This window comes from Oncorhynchus tshawytscha, linkage group LG01, assembly GCF_018296145.1.
Source record: "Oncorhynchus tshawytscha isolate Ot180627B linkage group LG01, Otsh_v2.0, whole genome shotgun sequence".
Classification (NCBI taxonomy): Eukaryota; Metazoa; Chordata; class Actinopteri; order Salmoniformes; family Salmonidae; genus Oncorhynchus; species Oncorhynchus tshawytscha.
In genome coordinates, this window is record NC_056429.1 from 68,962,419 (window position 1) to 68,984,620 (window position 22,202).

At 42.2% G+C, this 22,202-nt stretch overlaps 1 protein-coding gene across 1 annotated transcript; it reads right to left on the bottom strand.

Annotated features, from left to right (window-relative positions):
- Positions 1 to 10,863: 10,863 nt before the first annotated feature.
- Positions 10,864 to 21,678, bottom strand: LOC112255566 (acylphosphatase-2). Its single transcript, XM_024428524.2, has 4 exons — positions 21,451 to 21,678; positions 21,004 to 21,020; positions 20,696 to 20,805; positions 10,864 to 11,470 (listed from the first exon to the last, which is right to left on the bottom strand). Exons 1-4 carry the CDS (start codon positions 21,515 to 21,517, stop codon positions 11,356 to 11,358), a joined length of 309 nt encoding a protein of 102 aa, XP_024284292.1. The 5' UTR covers positions 21,518 to 21,678; the 3' UTR covers positions 10,864 to 11,355.
- Positions 21,679 to 22,202: the final 524 nt, after the last annotated feature.

A 22,202-nucleotide genomic window follows, 5' to 3' on the forward strand; every position in this document is an offset into this window, starting at 1 on the left:
CCTTTTGGGTTCTACGTAGAGCCCTTTCTACAGAGGGATCTACATGGAACCAAAAAGGGTTCTGCCTGGAACCAAAAAGGGTTTGCCTATGGGGACAGCCGAAGAACCCGTTTGGAACCCTTTTTTATAAGAGTGTAGTGAAGTAAAAGTAAAAGTTGTCAAAAATATAAATAGTAAAGTACAGATACCCCCCAAAATGACTTAAGTAGTACATTAAAGTATTGACCACTGGTCAATTTGACCCATATAGGAAGTACAGTAAGTACACCAAGATCATAAATATATGGTTTTAACCTCCCAAAATGTATTTTCCAGTAGCTGGGAATCACAGGAAGATGCTGGGGGAAGGGCAGCCCATAATAATGGCTGGAAGGGAGTAAATGGAATGGCATCAAACACATGGAAACCAAACATATTCCGCTCCAGCCATTACTATGAGTCCGTCCTCCCCAATTATGTGCCACCAACCTCCTGTGCCGGGAATGACCTCTTTCATATGCCTTTTCCCCCTTCGTTTTTAGACCCAACTGTTCAAAATGTTGATCAAAATGTTTGATTACCAAAGTCGTAAATCAATCAAAGGATGACATTTAATGAAATTAAATTTTTAGCAAAAGTTTAGCCAAACTTCAGATCTGTCCCTCGGCCTCTGAACATCCCAAGGATAACATACTTATATCCTTGTGATCGTCATGGTGAGACCTTTACTGCACAGAAAACCATTAGTCTCTAGCACTAAGGTCAAGTTCAAAGGACAAATTCCATGTCAAATACAAGTCAACTACAGGTCAAGTACAGAGTAGTGTTTTTTTGTTGTTGTTTTGTCGTTTTACAAGGTTATTACCCATACCTAGAGGACTAGATGAAGGGTCATGGTGGATTTGTTTTTGTTAAATAGTATTTTAGTGATTAAAAACTCAGTTGTGGGTGAAATTGACATGTTTAAAGGGAAGGGTTAATTAAATGTATCATGTTACATACATTTATACCAGCTGAGAATTATTAAACTAAATTAAATCAGGACTGGTAAAAGCTCAAGCCAAAGCAAATTGTGTGAGTACTAAAGAGTCACCAGAGTGGACTCATGGAACCTAAAGGGGCCTACACATTGGAAATACTTTGTGGAAATTCTTCAAAGATTCCGTGGTTTAATGATACATTCAGATGTAGATGATGTTTTAAAGACAGATTTGAAAAACGGCGTGTTATAGAAAACCCCAAAAGGAAATACAGGCAGCCCAGAAGAAAGATTTCCAAAAAACAAATCCAATTATGTCTCTAGGAATTAGCTTTCTTGTTTATTCCCCATCAAAATAGAGAGACATTAAAAAATATGAGAGAATGTTTAGCCATCATTTTAATGCATTAAATGGTTATAGAGAGAACACTGAAATCCTAAACATGTGAATGAGGTACAGGTACTGTAAAGTAATGGACTGTGTCACAGAATCTGTTTAAGGAAGTGAAACACTAGCCACTTTAATAATGTCTCCGTATCTTGCATTACTCATCTCATATGTGTAAACTGTACTATATACTATTCTACGGTATCTTAGTTACTTTAATTGTGTGTATATTGCATCACCCATCTCATATGTATATATCGTACTCTATACTATGCCACTGTATCTTAGTCCAATGCAGCTCTGATATATATGTATATATATATATATATATATTCTTAATCCATTCCTTAATTAGATGTACATGTATTTGGGGTATATGTTGTGAAACTGTTAGATATTACTTGTTAGATATTACTGCACTGTCGGAGCTAGAAGCACAAGCATTTCGCTACACCCACAATAACATCTGCTAAACACATGAATGTGACCAATAAATCTGATTTGGATTCGATTATTTTTGATTTGATGACAGAAAACACTGTACGTGAAGCAACTCTGACACGGTCGAAAGAAGCTTTCAAGATTCCCACCATATGTGTTTTGTATATCACAAATACTGTATATAGAAAACTGTTTAAAAAATAGTCATACAAAAGTATAACAACTCAACAAATGAGTCCACTAGAGGAGTACAGTGTGTGTAGCCCAGCTGCTGCAGAGTCAGTGGTACTGTGACAAGCAGGGCCATGGGCCTGGTGTCAGCTGGAGGTATTACAGCAGGAGAGTTGTATGTCTGTTAATGCTCCGTATGGGGTATAGCTCTGGACAGAGGTTCAGAACCATCTGTTTGAACACACCATTTTCTCATATTCTGGCTCACCATTTTCTCATTTTCTGGCTCACCATTTTCTCATTTTCTGGCTCACCATTTTCTCACATCTCTGGTTCTGATGAGCATCCACTGCTTCCAACATCTGGAGTTGAGAAAGTGAGACAAGCTTGGGTCAGGACATCCCGTTTCCTCACATGGGGCGGGTGCATGCATGTGCACGCTGAAGGGTCTGAGTGGACAGGGTCCAACCTCTTTACATGGAGTGAATTATATGTAGTCTGTTAACATGCTTTCCCTTCTCTGCAGTAACTTATTCAGACATTGTCATGCTCATCATGTATGTAAACTATTCTCACATAATTTACAGTAGGCCTACTATGCTTTCAATAAATACAGAAGGAAAGGTAACATTTGTAACTCATCTCTGTGCTAGATCGAAGTATGGTTGTCATGACAATGTGTTTACCAGGAAAAGCCATCTTGGCTGCAGTCCTGGAACTGTCCAGCAGGCAGAAATTCGTCCATCCTGCTGTGGAGTCAGTGACAGCAACACTCAGACAGACATTGTTGCTCTGTGGTGGATGTTGCGCTCACTGTGGAAGTATGAGTAATCCCAGTCCTATGGCCTCACAGCTGGATCACAAAACAATGCAGTAATTGCTACCAGACAAGTCCATGCTTAAGTCCATTTGAGGACCACGGATTTGTTGGTGTTACTATACCTTACCACTTGGTTAATACAATTAGGATAATGAACATATTTAGAAATTAGTCTCCTTGAGTTTTACATTTTTTTGCCACTTTTTTATACAGTGCATTCGGAAAGTATTCAGACCCCTTGACTTTTTCCACATTTTGTTACGTTACAGCCTTATTCTAAAATGTATTCACATTTTTTACCCTCATCAATCTACAAACAATACCCCATAATGACTGAAATATCACATTTACATAAGTATTCAGAATCTTTACTCAGTACGTTGTTGAAGCACCTTTGGCAGCGATTACAGCCTCGAATCTTCTTGGGTATGACGCTAAAAGCTTGGCACACCTGTATTTGGGGAGTTTCTCCCATTCTTGCCTGCAGATCCTCTCAAGCTCTTCGGGTTGGATGGGGAGTGTTGCTGCACCGCTATTTTCAGGTCTCTCCAGAGATGATAGATCGGGTTCAAGTCCGGGGTCTGGCTGGGCCACTCAAGATCATTCAGAGACTTGTCCTGAAGCCACTCATGCGTTGTCTTGGCTGTGTGCTTAGGGTCATTGTCCTGTTCGAAGGTGAACCTTCGTCCCAGGTTTTCATCAAGGATCTCTCTGTACTTTGCTCCATTCATCTTTCTCTCGATCCTGACTAGTCTCCCAGTCCCTGCTTCCACCACCATGCTTCACCGTAGGGATGGTGCCAGGTTTCCTCCAGATGTGACACTTGGCATTCAGGCCAAAGAGTTCAATCTAGGTTTCATCAGACCAGAGAAGCTTGCTTCTCATGGTCTGAGAGTCCTTTTAGGTGCCTTTTGGCAAACTCCAAGCGGGCGGTCATGTTCCTTTTACTGAGGAGTGGCTTCCGTCTGGCCACTCTACCATAAAGGCCTGATTGGTGAAGTGCTGCAGAGATGGTTGCCCTTCTGGAAGGTTCTCCCAACTCCACAGAGGAACTCTGGAGCTCTGTCAGAGTAACTATCAGTTTCTTGGTCTCTTCCATGACCAAGGCCCCTCTCCCCCGATTGCTCAGTCTAGTCTGGCGGCCAGCTCTAGGAAGAGTCTTGGTGGTTCCAAACTTCTTCCATTTAAGAATGATGGAGGCCACTGTGTTCTTTCCCAGATCTGTGCCCCGACACAATCCTGTCTCGGAGCTCTACGGACAGTTACTTTGACCTCATGGCTCTGACATGCACTGTCAATTGTGGGACCTTATATAGACAGGTGTGTGCCTTTCAAAATCATGTCCAATCAGTTGAATTTACCATAGGTGGACTCCAATGAAGTTGTAGAAACATCTCAAGGATGATCAATGGAAACAGGATGCACTTGAGCTCAATTTCGAGTCTCATAGCAAAGGGTCTGAATACTTATGTCAATAAGGTATTTCAGTTCTAAATGTTTACATTTGCACCCAAAAAGGTTTTTGCTTTGTCATTATGTGGTACTGTGTGTAGATTGATAAGGAAAATATTTTAGGATAAGGCTGTAATGTAACAAAATGTGGAAAAAGTCAAGGGGTCTGAATACTTTCTGAATGCACTGTAGATAGATATCATATTTGAAGAGACTACCACTGTTCCTCTTACAGTATGTAGTTGGAACCATGTCAACTTACTTCTCAAGATAACTTTTCTGGATGACCTTGAGGGGGTCCTATAATTCTCTCTGGCTGAATTGGATCTGGTCAGCTTAAGGAGACAGCAGCGTTCATGATGACATAGAGTATTTCCATTCAGACACCAGACACCATAGTGAATAGGCACTGCCATGTTTGTTATGAAACGAGAGACTGTGAGAAGGCCAGAGGTCCGTCTTCTGTCCAACAGCAAATAGGAGTGAATAGGAATTAAACATCACCCATGTCAAAGCAATCGATCAAACCAACCTAACACAGGGCTGGTTATGCCTTTCTCTAGTCTGAACCACATTACAAGAAAATTACTTTCCCTTAGGTCAGACTTGAGAGAGAACAAAGGACTACTCCATTTTCCACATAGTTTACAGCACAGAAAATGTTCAGTAATTGCTCCCAGCTTTGTTTTTGCACAATAGACTTAGATGAAGCAAAATACTGTATATTCAAATGATAGCTCAAGCAAGGTGACAATATATATTCTCAGCTTTACTAATACCGCCCCCACATTGAAATCACTGTGAACTGTTGATACAAGAAAGTTGGCCTTAGCCGGGAACTTGTGTAAGTTGCCTAGCAACCGTTTCCTCTCAGCACACTCTTAACGACAGGTGAAGTGATGTGTTGACGATGTCCGCCCCCGATGTATGGTAATATAGAGAGAAAGGTAAAAACATAGATGGTATGGATGGATAATCATTTGTGTCATTTAGAGCTTACTGTGGAGGCACTGAGAATGTTTGGTCACTGGTAATGAGGGACCCATAGAGAGGGAGAAAAGACTGTGTTTTTGTGGTCATGTTGAGTTTCTGTCAGCCAAAGCAGTGAAATAATGGGATTTGGTTGGAAAGTCTGGCATAAATCAGACTCATTCCATAAGCAATGGATCAGAGCAGTGTGCAAACAGTACAGAGTGAGGGGGAACTTTCTCAATGTTTTGACACCACTAAGTGATGCCTTGATTTCACGTGCTTTGTCCCTTCCTGTCCTCCCTGTTCACCCACGACTGCGTGGCCAAGCACGACTCCAACACCATCATTAAGTTTTCTGATGACAAAACGGTGGTAGGCCTGATCATTGACAACGATGAGACAGCCTATTGGGAGGAGGTCAGAGACCTGGTCGTGTGGTGCCAGGATAGCAACCTCTCCCTCAACATGAGCAAGACAAAGGAGCTGATCGTTGACTACAGGAAAAGGAGGGCCGAACACGCCCCCATTCACAACGACAGGGCAGTAGTGGAGCTGGTCGAGAGCTTCAAGTTCCTTGGTGTCCACATTACTAATGAATTAACCTGGTCCACACACACCAACACAGTCATGAAGAGGGCACGACAACGCCTATTCACCCTCAGAAGACTGAAAAGATTTGGCATGGGTCCCCAGGACCTCAAAAAGTTTTACAGCTGCCCCATCGACAGCATGGTTGCATCACCGCCTGGTATGGCAACTACAGAGGGTAGCAGGACCTCTATACTAGGCGGTGTCAGAGGAAGGCTCAAAGACTACGCCCCTGCTGACACTGCTGCTACTCTCTGTTTATTATCTATGCATAGTCACTTTACCCCTACCTACTTGTACATATTACCTCAATTACCTCGGCTAACCTGTAACCCTGCATATTGACTCGGTACTGGTTCCCCCTGGATATAGCCTCATTATTGTTATTTTATTGTGTTACTTTTTTAAACTTTAGTTTAATGAGTAAATATTTTCTTCGCCCATATTTTCTTAAAACTGCATTGTTGGTTAAAGGCTGGTAAGTAAGCATTTCACGGTAAGGTCTGCACCTGTTGTATACGACACGTGACAAATAGCATTTGCTTTGATTTGATTTCTTCTACCACTTAAAAAGATATAGCACAGTTTTCCAATTAAGAGTCTGCATTGCCATTGAGTTTACCCACACAACAATATGACCAATATCATTCTTTGTGAGATATTCATCAGATCCTAGCTCCTTTATTATGTAGCAGCTGATTGCGAAGCCCTTTTGTATGGAGTGCTAGGAGATAGAGAGACAGGATGGAAAAGGCCTCAGCACTTCTAGTTTCTCTGAAACCCTTCCACATGGTTTGGTTACCATGGCCACTGGTGCGAGTTGGCTCAGTTGGTTGCCGTGGAAGTGGCCTGTGTGTGAAGTGGAGGAGGAGAAAGAAGAGGAAGAGAGAAGAGAAGAGCAGAGAGAAGAGGTCGAGGGGGCAGATATTCTACGCCTGATTTCAGACGTGGCGCAGCGCTGAGTGAAGAGAGTGGGTGGTCTGGGTGCACGGTGTTGCTCCACTCTGATCACTCCTCTCCTCTTTTCTCTCTCTGCCTCCATCCGCCTGCGCTTGGCTTCAAGCCAGTGGGCATTTGATGGCATGACAGTTGAATATCACTGCATTACTCCAAAATAGAGACAACATGATGGTCGATACATTTACTTACAATATAATTAAAATATTTGGCTGAATATAACATAATTACTGGTTCTATGTTGGAGCTGGTTCTATGTTGATGCAATCAGATGGGGGGCTTTCAGTGAGGACCTTTGACAGAATGACTGGTAAGGAAATACTGGCCCTCAGGCAGCATGGCTTTGTGTCAGTGATGGCGCAGACTGTGGGAGACTAATAAGCATGAAAGCCAAACACTGAACAATGCACTCAGTCAGACACGACGGAACTACAGAGGGTTTCTCGATGGTGAGGGGATATAGGGTTGTTACTATTAACATATGCAACAAGTTGATCTCCTACCTGATGGGCTAAAGACTGTCCCCTTGTTCCTTGTATAGCTCTTCTTATATAATAGTGTTTTGTCACATTTTATAGTATGTGAGTAGGAGGATGTGTGGGCTTTTTGTTGTTGTACGTACTGTATGTGAGAGTGGGTATGTTCACAGTCCTATTTAGTGTGGGTTAGGGTTAGTGTGTGTGTGTGTGTGTGTGGGTGTGTGTGTGTGTGTGTGTGTGTGTGTGTGTGTGTGTGTGTGTGTGTGTGTGTGTGTGTGTGTGTGTGGATGGGAAGTGTGTACTCCTACACTGTAGCCACGACACAAGCAGCAATGTGCCCTTTTCTCCCCATTAGTGATGGATAGATTTCCATAGAGGAGAGTTGCCCCTGTACTGTTTCCATGTAGGAGCACCACTGGTGGCTATTAACGTACAGTTACAATACACAGCCTGTGATTCAATGCCACACCGCTGACTCATTGTCATGGAAACGCCAGGACTGGGATAAATACCACACCACACAGACAAAGGCTGAAGACTGTGTTGAATGGGGGATTGTATAGGTTATGTAACTGTAGCGGATTGGGGCCTAAATGAGTGGTTCTCTAGTGGTGCATGTCCTATTCACATGGGACATAAATCCACTGCTTTTGGCCACCTCCAATCAGAGGGCCTCCTCCTTTGTCCTTGCAGAGGCTCCAGTGAGAAAGGTCCTGGGAATGGGTGGCATGGCAACACACTCCGTATCGCACCCAGCCTACTCACACTGGGAGAGAGAGGGTACTGAGAACATCATGAAGGTGGTGTGTTTTGGACTGGACACAGTTAGGAATGATTTACTGAGCATTGCAATATATCAGGGACAAACACTGTACTGTAGAAAACAATGGACAGACAGATCTTTAGACTGAGGAGTTATACACTGAGTGTACAAAACAATAGGAACACCTTCCTAATATTGAGTTGGAACGCCTTTTGTCATCAGAACAGCCTGAAATCATTGGGGTGTCGAAAACATTCCACAGGGATGCTGGCCCATGTTGACTCCAACGCTTCCCACAGTTGTGTCAAGTTGGCTGCATGTCCTTTGGGTGGTGAACCATTCTTGATACACACATGAAACTGTTGAGCGTGAAAAACCCAGCAGCGGTGCAGTTCTTGACACAAATCGGTGGACCTGTTCTAGCACCTACAGCCATACCCCGTTGAAAGGCACTTAAATATTTTGTCTTGCCCATTCACCCTCTGAATGGCACACATACACCATTCATGTCTGAATTGTCTCAAGGCTTAAACATATTACTTAACCTGTCTCCTCCCCTTCAGCTACACTGATTGAAGTGGATTTAATAAGTGATATCAATAAGGGATCATGGCTTTCACCTGGATTCATCTGGTCAGTCTATGTCATGGAAAGCATAATGTTTTGTACACTCAGTGTATAACATACTGTTATAAGTGGATGGAGAGCATCTTGTGACTGAACATTGAAGCATAAGTGAGACTTGTGTGGGTGTGATGTGTGTGCACTGGTGGGGTAATCATACTGCTGTATCAAGAAGTTACCTTGGTCAGTCTCTCCATTCCACCCTGTTGTTAAGTGGCCATTACACCCCTGTTCCCAAGTGTAGTAATGGACTTGAGGAAATGGGACTGCTTAGGCTACCTGGTCACTTTAAGTGTGCCACTGATCTTTACTATATGAGATCCTGTCTGAAGGGTGGGGGTGGGGCGTAGTGGAGACTAAAGGCTTTTATCCAATCATCTGAGACCAGGAACAAACCTTCACATGAGGCTTCAAAGGGCACTTAAACAATTAGTAATTGACCAAGAAGCCCCCACTTTCTAAACCTGTCTGTCTATGACATTAAACAGCACTGCCCATATATCATAATTAGATAAAGCACTGCCCATATATCATAATTAGATAAAGCACTGCCCATATATCACAATTAGATAAAGCACTGCCCATATATCATAATTAGATAAAGCACTGCCCATATATCATAATTAGATAAAGCACTGCCCATATATCATAATTAGATAAAGCACTGCCCATATATCATAATTAGATAAAGCACTGCCTATATATCATAATTAGATAAAGCACTGCCCATATATCATAATTAGATAAAGCACTGCCCATATATCATAATTAGATAAAGTACTGCCCATATATCATAATTAGATAAAGCACTGCCCATATATCATAATTAGATAAAGCACTGCCCATATATCATAATTAGATAAAGCACTGCCCATATATCATAATTAGATAAAGCACTGCCCATATATCATAATTAGATAAAGCACTGCCTATATATCATAATTAGATAAAGCACTGCCCATATATCATAATTAGATAAAGCACTGCCCCATATATCATAATTAAATAAAGCACTGCCTATATATCATAATTAAATAAAGCACTGCCCCTATATCATGATTAGATAAAGCACTGCCTATATATCATAATTAAATAAAGCACTGCCCCTATATCATGATTAGATAAAGCACTGCCTATATATCATAATTAGATAAAGCACTGCCCATATATCATAATTAGATAAAGCACTGCCCCTATATCATGATTAGATAAAGCACTGCCTATATATCATAATTAGATAAAGCACTGCCCATATATCATAATTAGATAAAGCACTGCCCATATATCATAATTAAATAAAGCACTGCCCCTATATCATGATTAGATAAAGCTAAATCTATAACAAGCATCATTATCCCTGGAGGGGTCCTGATAGGTTAATATGAATGCTGTAAGGACAGTAGCCTCCTGCTGTGAAGAGAGACTCAGGTACAGTATGCTTCTCTCTCTCTGAGACTGTATTCCCATGCAGAGCAGTAGGAGACTGGGCTCAATATTGGATCATAAGCCCTTGGGTTAAATCAAGTTTCTCTGTCAGATAAGAGGATTTTGCCCTGCTCCTGCTCACAGGGGAGATTTACCACCACACTGCATGCTGGGTAAAAAGCAGACCAGAATGGACGTTGTTACTCAGGTAGACTTGACTGGGTGATGACGAGATGGTGTTGGCACAAGGCAAGGTAGAGAGGGGTCAGAGCAGGGGAGCTGGGAGTCAACAACATAGTGTCGAGAGACAGAGAGCGAGATGATTTGTGCGAGAGAAAGAAAGTGCAAGCACCATGGAGATAAACACACACATAGGCCTACGTGTCTAATGAACCGAAAATCATGCAGATGCATGCACGCGCACTCACACAAACATACACTCACACAAGCATACACACCAATTGAGGTTGCTGAGGGGAGGACGGCTCATAATAATGGCTGGAATGGAGTGGTATCAAACATGTTTCCATGTGTATGATGCCATTCCATTTAATCCATTCCAGCCATTATTATGAGCCGTCCTCCCCTCAGCAGCTTCCACTGACACACATGCACGTTAGCAGACACGCACACACACAAACTCTAATGGGTTATTCAATACTCCTGACTTGGCCAGTTGTGTCTTGGCAACTCAGCGTGATGGTGCAGTCTGACTGGCTGGCTTTCTCTATGTTTAATTGGATTAGGTAAACAATCACGTGACCTTACACAACATTATTCAGGACCAGAGGAGACCAGGTAGGAAAGAGACACAGTAAGAGGCTCTATCTTAAAGGGACAAAAATATATATATTTTGTCCTTTGCATTAACTATTTAATAGTGCATTTGTATTGAATTCTAATAACATCGAGCTTGAATGGTTTTATGGCATTACATGTTCAGAAGAAAAGCATTGAGAATCTGCAAAGCACAGAGCTGCCTGACAATATATGCTGCTCTGCCAGCCTGAATGTAACATTCAAAATGTTCAGACGGGGAATGCATTTAAGAGAAAAAGACAACAACTTTTGGATGAGCAACTATTTGGATTAGCTTCTACTTTAAAAAAAATGTCACACAATTTCAAACTGTCTGCATAATCGATTTAGGCATCTCAAAAAATCTTGACATTTTTTTATGTATTTTTCAGAAAGGTTGGGAACGAAACAATGCATTTAGAAACATAAGGTGGTACCCACAGAGACCGTAGGTGACATTGATGTGGTAAAAGCACTGGAGAGGGTGTGGTTAGAGTGGCGTTGGATGAAGGGAGTTCCTCAGAAGCGTGTCTTGAAGCCAAAGAGCTCCACCTTGTCAATGGATCTCTCATTGGAGAATGAGGCTCGGGTGATGGAACAGCTGGGACTCCCCTCCTTACACAGCCACACCTTCCTGCGCAATTAGAAAGATAGAAAAGGGAAAGAAAGAGATGTTCTGTTATCCACCACCCTCATGTCAATGATGGTCATTTTTTTAGGCAACACACTGCTTCTGTTTCCCATAAGGAATGATCACTCTGCTCTGCTCTGTGGCTATTTTCTCTAATATAAGCTACTACATGATCTGTTTATCAGCTCAACAGCTAACCATGTTCTCTATAGCTTGGGAACATACATTCCATTGCTAAAATTAACTTTGAGAGTTTGAACACGCTCTAGATAGCAGGGAATCTGAGGTTTTCTGGAGACCCTTCTGTTCAGCAACCAGTGCCTAGGCCAAATAAGGCTTGTCACATGTCAGATGGACACAGGGAATGCAGGCTTTCTAAGAAAGCCGGCCAACCCTTGGGGGTGACACTAGATTGACTGTATCCGCTATAATATAGTCCCTCCTATCCCTTGCAAAACTGGGATTTTTGTCATAAACAGCTGTGGGCATTCACTAAAACTTCAACCTCTGTTTCAGCCGACTGGTAAAAATGGTTCAGCAACATGATCCTAACCTCTGTCAGCAAAGACAAATGATTCAGCTATAGCCTGAGTCCAAGCCCCAGCCAACCTCGGGAAACAGTGCATAGGAGGCAGTTTTTCTTGGCACCATCTCTACTGTTCTCTATGACAAATGACTTTGGGAAAAGCACAACACAAACATAATCAAGTAAATTGAATTGTATAACTCAGCACTGTCTTAAGTCTAAACCTCAGTTTACCATGAGACATGCCTCAGTGAGGAGCAACAGGCAACATGCTTACTTTACAGCATGTAGGTCAAGCCCTGGAGACTGAGGCCCTGTCACTCAAGTCGCTGCATGGCCGATATGGGCTACATTATTTCCTAGTCTGTGTAGATTAGTGGAGAGATTGTAGAGGATCAGTGCGCCACATGTGGTCATCCTGAAGCACAGTCTGGTGCGATGGGAGTTCAGTCAGATCACAGAGACACAACGCAATAGCTGCCCATTGCGCCTCAATGACAGAGAGCGAAATGGAGGGAGAGAGCGAGAGCAAGAGAGAGAGGGATGAGGGAGGCAACATCTCCATCTGCATTCTCTGCTCCGCTCTGCTCTCATGTCGCACACAGCCCACAGACTGCTGATTTGACAGCAATCACAGGGCTTAGAGGTTAGCTCTAAATCGCCCATTGCATCAGGTAAATATTAATCTCCCCTGACATCACTCTGCTAAATAAAATGGAGGATTGAACCAAAAAGAGTATGAGCATAAGGCGGGTTGTCTATCTACTATATGATGTGTCTGTGGCTATTTTCCTTTTTAAAAGCATTTGCTCTTCTTGTCCTGGTAATAGATGGACTGATGTTTTGAAGAGGTTGAACCTCTCAAGCAAAGCTCCCCGCCAGTCCACCCCCTAATAAGGGAATTATCCCAATTTAGAAGCACATGTGTGAACTGATCTAATAAGCACATGAAAAGAAAACAAACCTGGTGTGTGTCACAGAGAGAGAAAGACAGAGCGAGAGCGGCGAGAGAACAATGACTGCTGCTATAACAAGACCTAACGTTGACCATGTGATGGTGGGTTGATAATAATGGCCTGGTCTCTGAGTGAGCACCACCCACTGCATCCACTCTGCCTGACTGCCTGACTGACCAGGCCTCTAGAGGAAAGGACATTTACTTTTTCCCACACACTTGAGGAAATGAGATAACATAGACCAGCGTATGGGAAGGAATTCAATGTGTTTCAAAAAAAAATGTTTTGCTGCAGAATAAACTTAGGCATTGCATTGTTCCTGGAGAGCAATCTGGATCAGATCTTAACTGGGCCTGGCTGGCTAACGGCTCTGTATGGTTCATAATGAAGTTGGACTTCCAAAACTCTGCCAAGGTTACAAGTTTTTTTTTTTGTATCGCTTTGGTACTATTTTCACAAGTATGTGGTAATATTGAACAACTCTTAGTACAAAACTCAAAACAGATCATCAAAACTTTAAGCATATTTTCAATTGACTAAACCTAATTAGTCATTTCATCTGGAAATACCTTTCACGATGCAATGCTCACAACACATTTCATATGATTCTCTTCTCATTTGCTTAAATAGATTTGACCATCACTTAATCCAATTGCACTTAATGGTTAATCACTTAACTGTTCGGTAAACCTATAGATTTGAACTGGTTTGTCTACTATATATGGATTTAGAGAACTACAGAAATAAAACGTGTGTTTGTAAAGTATGAACATCTAAATGTGGCCTCCTAATGGGCTCCAGAGTGGCGCAGCGGTCTAAGGCACTGCATCTCAGCGCTAGAGGTGTCACTACACACCCTGATTCGATTCCAGGCTGTATCAACAACCGGCCCTGATTAGGAGTCCCATAGGGTGGCGCACAATTGGCCCGGGTTAGGGTTTGGCCGGTGAAGGCCGTCATTGTAAATAAGAATTTGTTCTTAGCCTTGTTAAATAAAGGTTCAATAAAAATAAATAAAATAAAATGACATGTATGATACATAATAACCACTTGTTATTGCTAATTGATTTCACATAGGGGCAACCACAATTTGTCACCATATAAAAGGGTGTGTGTAAACACTTGCACTTTCTTTCAACATGGAGCAGGATAGACAGCAAGGGAGAAGAAGAAATCAAATAGCTCATGGACAAGGGACCCCTCAGAGAGGTGGACATGGGCCCCGTCAAAGAGGTGGACATCAGAGAGAGGGGGGCAGACGGCGGGAACTGTTGTATCTAATGAAGTCCGGGCCATCGTTGTTGATCATATGGTAAACAGAGACCTTACCATGGCAGAGGCCGCCCGATTAGTTCACCCCAATCTGAGAAGATCAATTGTCAACTGCCTCCATACTCTCCTTTCCTTAACCCACTTGAGGAATGGGAGGTGGAAGGTATACGATTGCCATCCCCATGAGTTTTACCACCCTCCTTCTGGCTATGGATGAGGCATACGACGACATCAATGCAGACCAATGTCAAGCTTGGATTCGCCATGCCAAAAGCTATTTCACACGGTGCATGGACAACATTCACTTTGATGTGGATGAGAATTTATGGCCAAATGCTCAAAACAGGCTTGATGCAAATGAATGTGTGCTAAAGGTTTTAGGTTAGGTTTTATTTTAATTGAATTTGTTGAATTTAATTTTGGGACATTTGATTAGACAGTACACATACTTTGCAACTGAAATAAAAGTAACAATTAGCTAATTGTCAATGTCAGGCTGGGTCAGTAGCTAGCTCTATTTGCCATATTCCATAATAAAACATGTTTATTTGTTAGCTTGCTAGCTTATAATGTGGCTAATTAAAGTAGCCTAACTTTTTCCTGTCTAGCTAGGCAGCTAGAGGGCAAAGTTAGCTAGCTTATAAATGGTGCTCAAATTCGAATACAACTTTGTTTATCTAGCCTAGCTATAGTTTGCCATATGACTTTTGGTTTTATATATTTAAATTAAATCATAAAGTTTGCTTACCTTAATAAATTGAAAAATAACATGCTTATTGGTTGGCTATTTGCAAGTTCAACTACCGTCCTGTTGCATCACCATAATGGAATGGCAGTTGGGTTTTGAATCAGAATGGCAGTTCAAATTTGAATTGACCAAAAGGTTCTATCTAGAGACCCTTTTTATCTATGAGTGCATGCTTTTATTAAACACAATTTCCTCTTGCTTCTAGCTAGCATTTAGTTTGCAACAGCACAGCTTTGTATGAACCTTGCAGTTTTCCAATCAGACAATGGAAGCAATGTTGCAAAATGCGAATTCGATCTCCCCCCTGGCAAAGATAGTTAATGGTGTCGGATGTCAGCTAGCTATTTTCCTGACCAGGTGAAATTATGCAGCATCATTAATGTGGACATGAATGTCAATGCAAAATAGCTAAAAATAAGTTTAAAGGGAGCTGTAATTTCAGAGTTTGATTTGACTGTGTTAGCTTTTGTTAGCTGTTGTTTGCTAAAATCCACATTACATTCAAGGTTATTTGCCTTCACTGGGTATACAGTGTCTTTGGAAAGTATTCAGACCCCTTTTTTTTTTACACATTTTGTTACGTTACAGCCTTATTCTAAAATGTATTAAATAAATAAAAATCCTCAACAATTTACACACAACACACCATTATGACAGAGCAAAAACAGGTTTTTAGAAACACCTTTACATAAGTATTCAGACCCTTTGCTAAAAGACTCGAAGTTGAGCTCAGGTGCATCCTGTTTCCATTGATCATCATTCAGATGTTTCTACAACTTGATTTGTGTCCATGTGTGGTAAATGTAATTGATTGTACATGATTTGGAAAGGCAGACACATGTCTATATAAGGTCCAACAGTTGACTGTGCATGTCAGAGTAAAAACCAAGCCATGAGGTCGAAGGAATTGTCCATAGAGCTCCAAGACAGGATTGTGTTGAGGCACAGATCTGGGGAAGGGAACCAAAACATTGGTGGATGTTTGTTCACTAAGAGATAAAGCATCCTAAACAGCAGCTTTATAGAAAACACTTCCAGAGGAAATCTTACCATTGGAGCTGGAGGAGGTCAAAATGAAACATCTGGGCCAGTCTGAGCTTCATAATAGGCTGAAAACCCCTGTCCCCAAACAGTCATCAGCCCAACAGCTGCATGCAGTGCATTACACATAGCTGCAGTGAATAGGGGGTGTAGTGACATTCCTATAGAGAGCTTTAGAGAGGAATAAGGCTTTAGTTGGGGCTCCATCAAAACAGGGCTAAGAGGGATTAAATGGGCCAGAATCCAGACCATCTGTGTCCCCGCCGTGCCACTCACTGACCAGCGGTCTCAGCCGCCATGGACAGAGACCTTGTGGAAAACAGTGGCACCTACAGCCACCTACAGCCTCCATCTAACTACTTTATCATCCTCCCTCATCACCCTCTGCTTCTCCCTCTCTTGTTCTCATTCTATCGCCATCTCTCATACTCTCTTATAGATGAACTCAATCTCCCTCCCTCTCTCTCCCTTAATCCATCTCTCAGTTTCTCCCTTTCGCTTTCTCTAATTTCCTCTCCCTCTGTCACTCTCCCTCACTCTCTTGAACAATCATCCCTCCCTCCCTCCTAGTGGTGGTTTGTAGGTCTCTTCCTACACAGAAGTTGTTCTGATTTGGGTCACACGACTCAGGAGAGAGAAGAGCTAATATTAGTTATAGCAGGCAGCAGGTCAGTCCCACAGTGCTGCATACATGGTACAACTGATACAGAGCACTAAATCACCATCCACTTTCTCCAAGTCTACAAAACACCCAGGAACACATGTGCTTTCTGTGATGACTTTCATTGATTTTAAGGATGAGAGAACCCTGTGTGTGACACATAAAAACAATATGCCACTCCCTGTCTGATACAGACTACTAGCCTACATCAGCTAGCAGGAAACTGAATGAACGGGTGGGGACTTCTAGCTTGATTTCAGTGGTGGTTTCGCTGTTCTATGCATGTATGTTATTTGTGACATACCAATAAGCAATATGATCCAAACACAGAACAGAGTAGGATAGGGAAAGAGCAGTAGAAAATGAGGGGAAAAAGGCCAAATGCAGGTACATGGGTGGGTACATTTCAGCCATTTTGCAAATGCTCTTATCCAGAGCGATTTACAGGAGGAGCACAGAAAGATTTTTCACCTAGTCAGCTCAGCGATTCGACCCAGCGACAATTTGGTTACTGGCCCAACACTCTCAACCGCCAGGCTACCTGCCGCCGGGGGTACTGGGTATAGCTTCAGAGAAAATCAAAAACACTCTAATTTAAGGCAGGAGCTCAGCTGCATACTGTCCAATAGCTTCAGACATTATTATTTGTCAACCTATTTGTTAAAGAAATAGTCTTGTTAATGATTTGAGTAGAATACATTGTAGCTGTATGGCTGATTGAATTATCTCAATAGGGATGGATGCAGCAGTCATGCAGATATGATCTGGGCCCAATAGTAGGGCGAGTTCATCCATCCACCCAGAATTCTGTGGCCTAAAATAACAATTAAGAAGGAAATCATGTCATATTAGGGAACACAAAAGCTGACTGATACTGGCCAAACCACTCTCTCTCTCCTGACCAGACAGAGTAAATTGGGGATAATTCCATTAGGGCTCTTTAAATAGAGGTTTTATGGCCCAGGAATGACACTGTTACCATAGCAGCACGCACAGCTGGACCTTGTGAGTAGGCACCAGGGTTTAGTTTGCATTGTCAATGATCCCATGTCTACAGATTGAGGTATCCAGAACACTCAACAGAGCTGAGCTCAGGAAGAGATGACCCCTGCTGAGTCCCAAAGACACTGTTCTGTTTTTTTTTCTGCTTCAAATGTCTATGGAGAAACAGGATCAGCCGTTACACTATTGTGCTTGACGTAAAAGAAAACAACACACAAACACACGCACGCACACACCCACAGCAATGTGTATCCCTCATGAAAGGGTAGGTGTGATCTGTGAAGGCTTGGCATTTCCAAAGAATGTGCTCTACACCAATTAACCTTTAAGAGTGAGAAAAGATGTAAAGCTCGGTTTTGGCTCACATTGACAGAGGTCTTGAAAGACTGACGTTAACTAAAAACGAAAATAATTTTGATCTGTGAAAACTCCTGTGTCTCCTACAGTGTATCAACAACGTGTGTGTGTGTGTGTGTGTGTGTGTATGTGTGTGTGTTTAGTTACAAGAATTTCTGGGCGTAGTGATGAGATACAGTAAGCATTAGAGAGGGTGTGCGGCAGGGTGGGTGTTTGGAGCAGCCTCTCATAGCTCTCTGTGGAACACACTTGAGATTATGATGTAATCTCTGTGACCTGCTTCCACCCCGATGACATCAGATTCACATCTGGATGAGAGACCCACCCCCGGACCCCGGTCCTGTCGGTGAGATTATCTCTACCAAGAAACTCAGTCCCTGGCCAGCCAGAGAGCAAGAGAAAGCAAAAGAGAGGGGAAGAGAGCAAAAGAGCAATGCTGAGAGAGGAGAAAGAAGAAAATGTAGAAAAAGAGAATTAGAGCAGACAGTCGCAGGTTTCCGTCACCTCCCCAAACAGACTCTCAAAGGGAACATTTGTGACAAACTCTGACAATAAGAAACACATTAGCCATAGTAATCAGCTTACGTGTGAGCCAACACCAACAACAACAACAATTAACAGCTCATATCACACCAACACACAAAGATCAGTCAAAATAATAGGTTGGGATAATAGCACTTAACTTGGAAGGAAAATGTAGTTTGAATCGTGTGATATTTCTCTCCCAGAGAAACTGAATGTATCAGGACGTTCTAGTGGAAGGCTATGCCAAAACACTATCTCATCATTGCAGAATGTGCCGGCAGTGGTCTGTGATTGCCCTGCCCACCAGAACAGAGGAAAATAAAGCCAATAATATCTATGGGGCTAGACAGACTTGAGGATTGTGAGGATTGTAAAAACAATCACTGAGTGAAGTGTGACTCCAAAAAGTCTAAATTCTATTGAGTTTAGTTCTATAACACGACTATAACACGACTATGGAATGTTGGAACTGGTCTATGCAGGGTAATAGTGCCATCTGCTGGTATAATAAGAGAAAAACATTAAAGGCAGTGCTTGACGTGGACTGAAATACGTGCTGATATTCATTTTGGGTGCAGGTACTGTTTACATTTAGGTGCAGGAGCTCTTTTTAGCTAATATTCTATAAGTGGAATAGGAGCTCAAGCAGTAAGAAAAGCTCAAGTGAGCTCCTGCCCAAGTCAAGCACTGATTAAAGGCCCAAAGCAGCCATTTTTTTTATCTCAAGATCAAATCATTTCTGGGTAACAATTAAGTACCTTATTGTTATTTTGTTCAATTAAAATGGTCAAAATGGTCTTAGCAAATAGCAATTTCTCAAGCAAGAATTTTGCTTGGACAGTCTGGGAGTGGTTTGAGTTAGGTGCCTAATTGGATGAGCCTAATAGAAGTTTTCAGGTTACAGATCCCTATCTGTTATTGGCAGAGGTTTGAAAGTCTCTTTATTATTGGTATATTAACTTATACCGCCTGGTGATGTCGCCAACCAGGCTAAAACTCCATCCCACCAAAACAGGCTCTTACACTAAAATTGCATTATCATCATTTTCACAATTTCACAGTATTATTCCAACCTCAGAGTATGGAAATATATACTGAGTATACCAAACATTAGGGACACTTTCCTAATATTGAGTTGCGTTCCACAGGGATGCTGGCCCATGTTGTCTCCAATGCTTCCCACAGTTTGTGTCACGTCTGCTCCCGCTCTTCCCTCCCCCTGGCGCTTGAAGGCGCCAGGTTGCCCTGCATCATGCACTCCTGCCATCCATCCTGCCATCCATCATGCACACCTGCCTTCCCTCGTCACGCGCATCAGCGTTAGTGGACTCACCTGGAGTCACTGATCACCTGTTCATTTCCTCCCCTATATCTGTCAGTCCCCAGCTCTCTCCGCTGCTGCATTGCTTATGTCTTTAGTATTAGTTTGTTGACGCTGTTCCTGTCTCGTTCCATGTCCGTCTTTATTAAATGTTTTACTCCCCGTACCTGCTTCGTCTCTCCAGCGTCATCGCATATGACAAGTTGTATAAAGTTGGCTGGATGTCCTTTGGGTGGTGGACCATTCTTGATACACACGGGAAACTGTTGACCGTGAAAATCCCAGCAGCGTTGCAGTTCTTGACAAAAACCGGTGCGCCTGGCACCTACTACCATATCCCATTCAAAGGCACTTAAAACGTTTTTCTTCTCATTCACCCACCGAATGGCACACATACACAATCCATGTCTCAATTGTCTCGAGCCTTAAAAATCCTTCTTTAACCTGCCTCATCCCCTTCATCTACACTGATTGAAGCGGATTTAACAAGTGACATCAATAAGCGATCATAGCTTTCACCTGGATTCACCTAGTCAGTGTATGTCATGGAAAGAGCAAGTGTTCTTAATGTTTTGTATACTCAGTGTATATAAAACACAGGGCCTTGAAGAAAGATCGGCGACGGGAGGGGATTATTGGCATTGCATTCTGTATCACTTTTACAAAGGGTTGAAAATAGTTAGAACATTTTCAAAGTCCATATTTCAAACAAGACTGTTGTTCCTACTGTCTTTCACTCTGTGGAGCTTTTCCTGCGTTCAGCACGTTGGTTAGCATGGAGTGTTTTTTAAATGCAGTAGATAGTGGTGTAGGACTTACATCTCACAGATCATGTCTGCAGGCCCCTGAACCTGGCCGACCACAGTACCCTTGTTGGTGTTCTTTACCCAGCCACACAGACCCAGTCTCAGACCCTCCTTTTCTGTGTACTGTAGAGAAGATGAGAGAGAGAGAGAGAGCAATGAAGATGATTCATATAGTCATGAGTGATATCACTAGGCACTATATTGTTGGTTGGCATCTCCTCTGTGAAAGTGCGAGGGTGGGCACTTAATATAGCAGAGTAGAATTTTTATTATTTTCATTTCACTGAAATTCAGCTATTGGGTCTTGTGGGAGAAACTTACCATTCTGAAACAGACCCCTACAAAAAACAGAGAAAACGTGATTACTGACAAATATAATAGGCTATGTCACTTATTAGCTTATACAGTTGACTGAGTCTTCACTTATGATGATAGGTTCCATATTGACTGTACTAAGAGTTCTGTGGGTGTAAACGAATAACTAACTGCAGGATTGTAAACAGAATGTGGGTGTAATAATGCAGTAGCAGGCTCTTAGGTTGTTAGAACCTGTAGGCTATGCGTCATTGAAGGCAAGTGTGAATCAGAGACTTCTAACAAGCAAGTGTTACTTTGCTTATTTAGTGAAATGCAGTACGCTTATAAAAACACCGAGCAATGGACACTTGCAAGAACCTAAATTAAGAAACACAGATCATTTTACAGTATGGTCACTCACGACGGGAATACTGTGCAATTAATAATTACAAGCAACTTGAAGACACCAACCTTGGACATGGCCAAAAATCTCAAAATCTACAGAACACAATTTTGCACCAGCTGCGTCATTGGACATGGTGAATTCAACAGTTGTCCAGAATAATGTCGGGAGGAACTGGCAAAAGAAAAGCTTTTGCCACTTTGTCCACTAGATGGCAGAAAAAACATCCTGTCTCATTTGGCCCACAGCTCTACTGCTGTTTTTAGACACATTTCCTAAAACACTCATATCTTGTATAGCCATGGTAAGTGCCAGCCATTGGGGGGGAAGCACACAAGCAAAACAACGTAAAGTGTCCAAGTCTGTATTAGTGAGGGTGTTCATGTTGAAAAAGAGCATTTGGGTGAATGTTCAGCAAATAACTGGCTGGATGGAAACAAGAGTTGATTTGATAGATCCCCCAGGGTCTGAAATGAAATACAAACAAACATAACCTACCTAACCTGTACAGTGCAGAGCGGATATATACCCAACACATACAAATAAATACACGTGTAAATCAGATGCACACACACACATACACACAGCAAGCACAGAGATACTGATACACATCAGAACAGCACAGCAGTGAAACTCATATTATATTCTGAAAACGTCTGAAAAGAATGCTTAATCACAAAATAGCTTGCTTGTATAGGCTTATTAGATAAATGACCCATGCAATCTTGGTAGCTAACCACCACAACCCTGCAGCTGTTTGATAACATTTAGCTTCATCTATACCTGCAGCTGTCTATCGCTTGTCTCAGGCTGATATACC

What these genes read in the sequence shown, in the direction of transcription:
- LOC112255566 (XM_024428524.2), bottom strand. Translation starts at nt 21,517, where the DNA reads ATGTCCAATGACGCAGCTGGTGCAAAATTGTGTTCTGTAGATTTTGAG. An exon ending in GCAGACATGATCTGTGAGAT is followed by an intron (nt 11,471 to 20,695) that starts GTAAGTCCTACA and finishes CTAATTGCGCAG; the next exon opens with GAAGGTGTGGCTGTGTAAGG.